This window comes from Scardinius erythrophthalmus (assembly GCF_964197995.2).
Source record: "Scardinius erythrophthalmus genome assembly, chromosome: 2".
NCBI lineage: Eukaryota > Metazoa > Chordata > Actinopteri > Cypriniformes > Leuciscidae > Scardinius > Scardinius erythrophthalmus.
Genome location: NC_138222.1, coordinates 54,846,986 through 54,857,418, shown reverse-complemented (window position 1 = coordinate 54,857,418; position 10,433 = coordinate 54,846,986). Strand labels below are relative to the sequence as shown.

Sequence of the window (10,433 nt, the reverse complement as noted above, 5' to 3'; positions counted from 1 at the left end):
TATATATATATATATATATATATACATATATATACATATGTGTGTGTGTGAAAAAAATGCAATTAAGCAGTTTTTAAATTAGCCATAGGGTCAAATACTGATTCAGCATTTCCAAGGATCTGCGGTCTGAAGCGCATCACATGGCTTTCGGGCCTTTTTCCTCTTCGTCACTTACGGGTGGGGGTGGTTTAAACTTCAAAACGGACATATTTTCACCACAACTTCCCTCTTGTCTGCCTCTGATGTGCTTTTCACATCTGTTCACTGAAAGTCTTCTTTGGAGGTGTGTGTCCAGTGAGGTACTCGAGCAAAGCCCAAGTTTTAGATGATGATGATGAAGGTGGGGATGCCCTTCTCTCTTCTTTCTCTTTGGCTCAGCTTCGGCGTTGCTGGTAAGTGTTAAATATCAACGCTTTTTATCTCAAATGAGCGATGCAGATAACAAGGAATTGTTTTGCGTGCTCACGTCGACACAGAGCTTACAGGTTGACAGACAAACTTAAAAAAATTGAAGCTTTTTGAAATCGAATGTCAATGAATGCAAATGTATTATATTAACAACTTTCCCTTATTAGGGAAGGCCTAAGGGGTATTACAACATTTTAATCATGTATAGCAAACTAAAGTTTAGTGTGAACAATGACTTTTTCAGTTAACCTTTTTTTTAATGTTTAGGTAGGTCATTTTGTCCACTAAACTTGTGAAACTTAATATATTGTGATCACTGAGCTTCATTGTGTTTTTAGAGCCAAACTGTTTTGTTTCTAATCTGTTCATACATTATGAAATGATTCCACTAAGAATAGTGCGCTCTGACCATTACTTGAATGTGGAAGTATGCCAGGATTTCATACAAGGTTTTGCTTCTGTATTTTGGCAGCACTTTTAAAATGAAGCAAGTGACGCTTAAAAACCCCAATGCACATGTGTCAGTCCTGCAATACAGCATTTGTGGGAAAAAAAGAAAAGAAAAGTGAAGTGAAGAGTGAAGTCAGAGCCTTGGTTGGTTACTCAGTTCACTTTTCACATCTTTTTTTTTTTTTTTTTTTTTACAAGCCTTTACTACATCAGAACATTGAAGCGGTGTTTGAAATGAAACTGTGTTGCCAGGAAGTAGCCTCTCTTTAATCTGTAAACAAGCCTCGAACCACACAAATATGAGCCTACATTTAAATGACAAATGCAAAGCCAAAGTTCACAATAACCGAATAAATGCACTGGGCAATTTCCTAAATGTCTTGACTAGTGCTTGTGAAAGCGGTGCTTATTTTAGGTTCTGCTGGTCGCTGGTCCACTTCCCTTCTGCCTCTCTGAGAACTAAACAAGGTTTAAAGATTTGAGCTTTGTAGTATTTTTGGTAACACTGTACAATAAGGTTCATTAGTTAACATTAGTTCATGTATTTCCTAACATGAACTAACAATGAGCAATACACTTGTTACAGTATTTATTAATCTTTGTTAATGTTAGTTAATAAAAATCCAGCTGCTCATTGTCAGTTCACAGTGCATTAATGTTAACAAATACAACATTTGATTTCAATAACGTATTAGTAAATGTTGAAATTCATATTAACTAAGATTAATAAATGCGAAAGAAGTGCTGTTCAGTCTTAGTTCATGTTAACTAATGAATCTTATTGTAAAGTGTTACCATATTTTCTATTATTAATTTATTTTCAATAGTTTAATTCTCACAGATGAAAATGTGGTTAACGAGAGCAAAGGGAAATTCAGCTACGAGAGACAAAAAAAAAAAAAAAAAAAAATCATACATCTTGATCAAACAGTATTTGTTGCACTGGAATGAATCCATTGATCCTGGAGCCATTAAGACAACACAATGTTTGAGTAGTTTAGTATAGCAAGTTATTTTGGATCATGCAGCGCTGTATTTATTGATTGTAATTGGATTAATTATGAGCGTGTGGTCAGCGGATTCATGTTTACTTGAAGGTTTCAGAGAAAAGAGAAGTAACACTTATTCTGCGGGATATGATACTAAACATCACACGTTCTCACTGTAGTTTTTTTACACTTAGCAACACTTTTTAGGGCTTTGTAGAGTTGGTTTCTCACAAAAACCTTTACTTACAAATGCATTGCTTTTTGCTACATTTTCAGCGTTTAATATCAAAACTGTTACAGCAGATATACTGTAGATTTCTGATTTGTTGGTGTGTATTAGTGTCTGATCATTAGAATTTGTTTGTATTGTAAACATGTCTTCTCTTTCATATAATCAATATGATAGCATCACCAATGCAATTCTAATCATGTGATGCATATGCATCATCAGTACAATTAATGATGCATCATTTTTTTGTAATTTATTAATGACCATACATTTACGGAGAATTGATCAAGTGTAAATTGATAATGTATTAAAATACAGCAGAGAAACTGTAATTAAATGTACGTGCAGTGTAACACACACCTTAAAATAAAGTGTAACCGAGTTTATATATGAAGCAGTGACCTATAAAACTGACTCAGACCATTTTATATAATATCAAAAATCATATTCCCACTGTTAATAACTGTCATAAAATACTTTAACTGAAGCACAATATATTGAGATTTTTCTTTTCCTGTTATTTTCATTTTTGCAGATGCAGTGAGTTTGAAGGAGCCGCAGATATGCTACATCTTGGACGCGGTTATGTTCGTCTATGGGGTCGTTCTCACTGTCCTGTACTGCAGAATGAAGGTACTGTATATGTGATCAAACTCTTTAACAGTTTAAACTCTGAAAGTCATGATCACGGCATCATCAAGTGTCGTGTGACATTAAGACTAACTTAACATGAGTTTTCATGTTCTTACAAAAGCTTAAGTATTTTTTTTTTCTTTTGTAATTTCCATGGGAAATCAAGATTTAATGATTTGAATAAATAAATTGAATAATTGGTAACACTTTACAATAAGGTTTAGGCCTATTAGTTTATGTATTAACTAGCATGAACTAACCATGGGCAATACATTTGTTAATGTAATTGTTCATCTTTGTTAACATTAGCTAATAAAAATAGTCATGCATTGTTCATTAGCCTATTTATTCATGCTAATTAATGTAGTTGACTACTGTTAACTAATGAGCCTTAAGTGTTACCATTAATTTGTTCAAGGCTAGATTAAATCTCACAAAATAGTCCTGATATAAGTATATACCATTCTGAAATTATTTGGTAAAAAGCTATTATCTTAACTTCATCTAATAATTTTAATACAAACAACTACTATCAATCTAATTATCTATATATTCCATCCATCCATCCATCCATCCATCCAATCATCCATCCATCCATCCATCCAATCATCTATCCATCCATCCATCCATCCAATCATCCATCCGGCCGCAGATGCGAAGTAAACAAGCCGAAAAACTTTCAGGGGTAAGACTATCTGTCCATCAATGCTAATTTATTCCACAGTATGTTCTATATATATACTGTATATATATATATATGTGTGTGTGTGTATATATATATATATATATATATATATATGTGTGTGTGTGTATATATATATATATATATATATATATATATATATATATATATATATATATATATATATATATATATATATATATATATATAAACAAACAATCTGCATTTATAAGTAGTCAACATTTGAAGTGGATCCAAACCTTTCATCAAAGTTATAGAACAATACGTTTCTTTACTTGGGACAGCTTTGATGTACCTTTTTGATCAATGTCAAATGTTGACTACTGTATATAACCTACTGTAGGCTACTATACATAGGCCTACAGTATATATCCCACATGCTACACACGCGCGCACACACATATGGCAACAATATGTTTACATATATTCTTCTTCAGTAAAAGGATTTTAAAATACAGAAAAACATTTATAAAACTGCTAGAATGAATCAATGTGGCGTAATGTGAATTTAAGATACGGCTGTAACGATGGCCAGTAGGCCTACATTCTGTGACCAACAAATGACATTTATGCAGGTTAACTATTACTATCCTTAAATTAACCCTAACCTGACTTAAGGAGAAGAGTTTTTGTCCAGTTTGAGTCTCTGAAGACTCAATCTTGTGTTTCAATCTCTAAAATTATCTGCTTTTGCTAACTGTCCCTCTCCACCCACATCACACTTTAGCATCCTGTCGTGATCATTGTGTGAAGGCCTTTCAAAAAATTGCTGCTTTTCAGCATGCGACCTTTCACACAACACACGTACAGATCAAGCATACATCCTTTTCAGAAAGCATATTATAATTCAACAAAAGAACATTGTTTAAACTTCATTAGACCTTATGACTGTCACTGAGTTTTGAAAAAACTTTGAAGCTCCATGTTTCTTTGTTACAACCTTTCTAATGTGTTTATTCTTTCCGTTCGTTTACAGAAAAATGCCAGCGATGGGGTTTATGAGGTAACGTTATTCTTTTTGTGTTGTGGTTTTTTAATATTCCGTGTGGCAGTAAAATTAACATTTCTTGTGTGTATATTCTGCAGACCGAGCCAGCGTTGGTCATTTTAACTGACCTATAAATAATAATACTGAAGTGATATTTCTATGACTGCGCGTGAAGTTGTCATAGCATCCAGAAGATACATCGCTAAATGACTAACGGCTGCGCTAAATTTAGCAATAATTAACAGATTGAAAATGCACCATGAACATGATACTTTAAAGTAGGCTTTCATTAAGCAAATAAGGAAGTGAAAAATTACTCACCCTTTGCTGTAAGACTGTTGGCTGTTCAAATTTTATCTGTATACGTTTGACTGGATTTCTTAATTTATTTACAAAATAAAAAATCTATATGATTTAAAATACCTACATAATGTTCATATTTACTTTTGAGTTGTAAATGTAATTTATTTGTAAAACTATAGGCCTAGTAGCATCTTTCAGTCGCTTCACCCGCAGGCTAGGTACATTTGCTGCCTTCAGTTCACGTGCTATCGGAAATGTCCTAATTCCGATTTATGAAGTCGTAAATACGATTAGCCTACAACAAGTGCTTTGTTGTCGGAAAGGACAAGAATCATGCAAGACACTGGGTTTATTCTTGCCTATTTATTTGGAAAATCTTATTAAAGGGATAGTTCACAAAAAAATTGAAATTCTGTCATTATACTTTGCATCAACATGTTGTTCAAGACCTGAGTTTCTTTCTTCTGTTGAACACAAAATAATTTTTTTGAAGAATGTGGTTAACCAGAGAGTTGACGGCACCCATCGACTTCCATAGTATTTTTTACCTACTTTGGAAGTCAGTGGAGGCCAGAAACAGTTCTACATTCTTTAAAATATCTTCTTTTGTGTTCAACAGAAGAAAGAAACTCAATATAGGTTTCCATTTTTGGGCGAACTATCCCTTTAAAGCTAAAATGATATTTAGCATCCCATTCATTGACAACCATAAACATTCACTACACTATCTAGTCAGCTTGCTGACAACTCTGAAAATTTGGTCAAAAAAAATATAGTGTATACTTTTTTCTCGATTTACCCCATAAGTAAAATGTAACAACATGCCCCATAGGTGGGACACGTTGTTACATGACCTAATAAAAAAAGTTTTATCTGATCTAATAAAAAAAATATATATATATATATATATATATATATATATATATACAAGACAAACTAAAATGCAATTATTAACTTTTTCATATAAAAGAATGGAATTTTTTAGTAATTAAAAAATAAAAATATTTTGAGTTTGACAACAAACACCACAAAACACAGCTATACAGCATAGTTCAGAGCATAGCAATAATTAATAATTTCCTTAATAGTTTTTTTATTTACCTTTTTCCTAATGGTTTCTCAAAAGAATATAATAGCATAGTTCAAGGGGGAAAACTGTAATGCAGTGTTACAACGATCCTCACCTGTGAAACTGGGATTTAAACCTGGCTAGATCAGCATTAAAGATCGATCTCAACTGTTAAATAACAGATATAAGATTGAAATAATATCAGATTCAGATAATAACAAAACAGAGATGAAAAATGAACTTGAGAAATTTACTTTTGCTACGGTTAAATAAATGTTCAGTGATAGATTTTTTTAATTCTGGTGCAATTTGATAAGGCAACTAGTAACTACGCTAAGTTTCGTTATGACGGTATTATAATGAAAGCATGCAGGTTTTTTGGTATAGCATTTAACTGATGCATATTACATTTCTGAAGCCTGTGGTTGATCTGGTGTAAGCTTCTATTGAAATGGCGCTCACTCTCTGCCACATCCGTTTTGTCCCTCTCTCTCCTCCACACCGCAGGGTCTCAAGCCTCATGATCAGGACACATACGAGACCATCAAAATGAAGAAAGGAAAACAATAAGACTCAAATCAAAAGTGGGAAGGAAGTTTCCGGACTCAATTCCACTGTCATCTTAAGCGTGTCGCACCTGTAAATAAGCTTTCGACATTATCACAAGAACAACTTTTTGTGTTTATGTAGTATATGGTAATCACTTACATGTATTAGCAAATAATCAAACAGACTGCAAAATGTCTACTTTTCTACTTGTTTAATAATTTAAATAATATTTGTTTAATGAATGTATTTTTCTATCGGGCCTTTAAACTACATGTTTAGCTTCTAACATGTATACCACACTGCGTGTCACTTTTCTCGAGGCTAACTTCCTGCCCTGGCTTCTATAGCAACATGCCACCAACCCCAAAGAGTCCGAGTCATTTCCTGTTTTAAAGAGTACATGAGTGGTCTGACAACATGTGCATCTGTCTTTGACCACAGGTATGAGAGATGGAAACAGAGCTGTGTTTGATTGTAAATGTGTAGGCCTTTTTTTCCACTGGTATAAGAGCGAGGGTTTATATTGTTTTGCTCTGAGACGATGTTTTCCTTTCTGCTACATGTGGCATCTTAGAGAACAACTGCATGTGTAACAAAAATGACACCTTTGATTGTCAGAATTTAATGTAGGAGTTACAATATAAGCTTAATTATGAGTTTGTAAGAATGTATTACAAGAGATTAAATACTTCCAAAATGTTTGATTATTTTGGTTGTGTGGTTGTGATTGTTAATGCTTACAAGTTTTATGATCAATATCCAATGAAATAAAATACATACAACTCTGAAAACAATGCTTTTTCTTTTCTTTAACATTTCCTGTTATGTTTTTTATAGCTAGACTACTGAAAGTGTGCTTGCATTACAAATTAATCACATAATAAAGAAAAAGTAACTCTATTTTGATGGCCTACTCTACAAACTATACGTAACTTTGCACCTACATGTCAACTAGCAGTCATTGGAGTATTAGTGGACCGTTTGATTAATATCTGCTGACACTTTATTTTGATGCTCTCATATAAGTAACTTTGAAACTATGTGCCAACTTATTCTACTAACATGAAGCCTATAACCTAGTCTACTCATACTCTAATGAGAGTTAGTTGACATATAATGTAAAAATGTACAAGATTTCCTACAAAAATGTAAAAATTTTACATAAAATGTAAAAATGTAAAATGTATATATAGGCGCAAAGTTACTTCTAGTTAATTTGCTACTGTTGCCTTTGGCTTGCTCAGTTGGGGATATTTAATTTAATTTAATCAATCAATAAATACTATTGATCAGCCTTACCAAACGTGGACGTTTTTTCCACTAGAAACAAACCTTGTTGTGTTATTTTGATTTAATACTGTGAAGCTGCTTTGATACAATCTGTATTGTGAAAAGCGCTACACAAATATACTTGACTTGACTTAACTAGTTAGTAGAATGTCTCAAGTGGACCTTTCGAATTAATGTTACTACTAACAGTTAATGTAAGTACTTACAGAATGGACCATCGAAATAAAGTGTTAGCTTTTTTTATTATATGATTAACTTATGCAAGCACGTACACTTTCAGAAGTCAAGCTGAAAAATAAAAATGTAGTTTTCTTCAAACTCAGGAGTAAGACAGTGAAATGAAACCGTTGTCTTTATTTCAAGATATAATAATAAAAATGTTACAGCATAGCAAGTAATGTGTGTAATGTATCAACAACACATCTAGAACCTAAAAAAATATGTTTTTATCACTGCAAATATCACTCTGTTAAACAACATTTCATTTTATTTTTCACAAGATTGTCTTTACAGCAGCAAATGAGCAGCAGGTTTGCTTACTGAGAACAGCTCACCTAGATTTAGAAACTAGTAACAACAGAAATAATAAAATTTTTATGTTTGTTTTATAGTGACCTGGCTTGCTGTAATCATTACACATGACACATTTATTCATCTAGGCTATGCTTCCATTAGGTGTCACTTTATTTTTCTTGACGCAGAGAAAGTTGAGTCTCTTCTCACAGTCTGCAGGTTTCCAAGCAATCTTTTTTCTATCATAAACTCCACAGCGCTGACCCACAGCAGGACACAGGGGCTCTTCCTCCATAGACCAGGCCTTATATGCAATATTATTTCCATTTACCCAAAACCAATGACCTGCTATGAAGCGCAAACCAATCCAAACATCATCTGTCAGGGCTGGTGTGCTCTTATCTTCTGCCTCTTTCATAATCACATCTGAGCTTAAACCGGCAAGATCAATGTAGTTTTGTCTGCAGTATTCCAGAGCCTCTTCCCACGTGTTTTCCTGCGGCACCAGGATCAGCTCAAAGTCCTCCATACAATAAAACGTTAAAGACGAAAAGCAAGGATTATCATGCACTTTACTATTTGATTTTTAGACAGAGGCACATTTTTCAAGCAAAGTATTGGGTTGTCCAGCGTCCCACATAATATCAGTCGCATCCTCGCCTCCGGTCCATCTCCACAGTGTTGGGATGAGGACATCTCTCTGAAGTCCAATCCAGAAATAATCACCAGTGACCTTTGGATTAGCAGAAAGTCGTTTCAGTTCTTCATTGCTGGCGGCTGACAGATCATCATGGTTATTTCTGCAGTACTGCTGTGCTTTCAACCACGTCATACTGTCTTTCACATAAAAGTGTCTTCTGTAGAGGCTGGCGTTCAATCCAAGGAAACACAAAAACACAGCGACTGTAGCCGCCATTGCCATATTGTCAATGTATCCAGTGTTGTAATGCAGCACAGTTTTCAAATGCACATTTATTTGTTAGCAATGATTTGCTACCACACCTTCCCAAAGATTTCCTACAAACCAATAAAAAGCAGCCCTGACCAATTAAAGGATTGGCTCCACCCCTTTTATCCTTTCCCTATTCCTTAATCCCTCCCTGTTATAGCTTGGAACATTTTGAACGATGTCTGAAACTAGCATTTCTCATGTTTAAGATTAATCGCTTGCTGTATTCCTCGTTTGTAAGTCGCTTTGGATAAGCATCTGCAAAATGAATAAATGTAAATGTATTGCACACCCACCACAGGAAAATATATTTTTCACAGGACAAAAACAAAGTTGTTATTTGCCTTACAAATGTGTGAGGAAGTGGAAATGAACTCAGTAGCTTTCGCATGTGTTTTGCAACACTGGATCTAAAATCTTTCAACTCCATTCTTGACCACCCAAATTTTATGAACATTTTCAGTACAAATCAACATGTTTAGAAAAAATACATAAAATAACTTATTTTTCACGATTTTACATAAAATAACTAAAAATTACATCACTATGAACTGTTATTTATTCTCCTTAATGTTGGCATGAAGTTGCAATGCATTTTGGCTTCTCGAACAAGACAAAATGTTGGGGCGGGACTTAATTTTGTCCATCAGGAATTGATTGGTCTTCTTGTGTGTGCTAATTGCTGTGATGTGATTTGAAGGGGATTTAATGTTTTGGAATGAAGATTACAAGAGAACATGAACTAAGAATTGACCATGAATTCATGGTCACTTTAAAATGCTATAGCCTATGTGTTGTGTTTGGGCCTGATTTGACCCATTTTTTGAATTTCACAAAAAAAAAAAAAAAAAAAAAACTTTGTGGTTTCCTGTCTGTGCATTGCAGCTTCTTCTAGATCAGTGGAAATGAGGATCCAGGGCATGAAGTATGTACAAATGGAGACATTTGCCATGTCTGTTCATATAAAAATGTTGCATTTCACTGATATTCTCAAGCTTTTTAAATCTTTATTAAAGGCATAGTTCACCCAAGATCAATGCTGTCAAAATTTCCTCAGCCTCAAGTTGTTCTAAACCGCTATGAGTTGAATATATTTTATTTTGATATTTTGAAGAGTGTGGGTTACTAAACAGTTTTTGGTCCCCATTGACTTACATAATATGAAAAGAATAAATGAATGATACCATGGAAGTCAACGGAGGCCAGAAACTACTTTAAGTGACACTGTAAGTAAAGGTGACATTGAAGCGCTGGCCTTTTTAAACATGACATGAGATGCAAATCAGAAAGAAATATCGTTTAACCTTTAAACTAAAGGACAAAATTAGACAAATTCAGATTTCCCTCAAAAACAGATGCT

General features: G+C 33.8%; 1 protein-coding gene across 1 annotated transcript; it reads left to right on the top strand.

Annotated features, from left to right (window-relative positions):
- The first annotated feature begins 214 nt into the window (after positions 1 to 214).
- On the top strand, positions 215 to 8,003 carry fcer1g (Fc epsilon receptor IgFc epsilon receptor Ig). Its single transcript, XM_081356213.1, has 5 exons — positions 215 to 392; positions 2,612 to 2,709; positions 3,362 to 3,394; positions 4,389 to 4,415; positions 6,280 to 8,003. The coding sequence occupies exons 1-5, from the start codon at positions 326 to 328 to the stop codon at positions 6,340 to 6,342; spliced, it is 288 nt and encodes a 95-aa protein (XP_081212339.1). The 5' UTR covers positions 215 to 325; the 3' UTR covers positions 6,343 to 8,003.
- The last annotated feature ends 2,430 nt before the right edge of the window (positions 8,004 to 10,433 follow it).

What these genes read in the sequence shown, in the direction of transcription:
- fcer1g (XM_081356213.1), top strand. Translation starts at nt 326, where the DNA reads ATGATGATGATGAAGGTGGGGATGCCCTTCTCTCTTCTTTCTCTTTGG. An exon ending in TCCTGTACTGCAGAATGAAG is followed by an intron (nt 2,710 to 3,361) that starts GTACTGTATATG and finishes ATCCGGCCGCAG; the next exon opens with ATGCGAAGTAAACAAGCCGA. An exon ending in CCAGCGATGGGGTTTATGAG is followed by an intron (nt 4,416 to 6,279) that starts GTAACGTTATTC and finishes TCCACACCGCAG; the next exon opens with GGTCTCAAGCCTCATGATCA.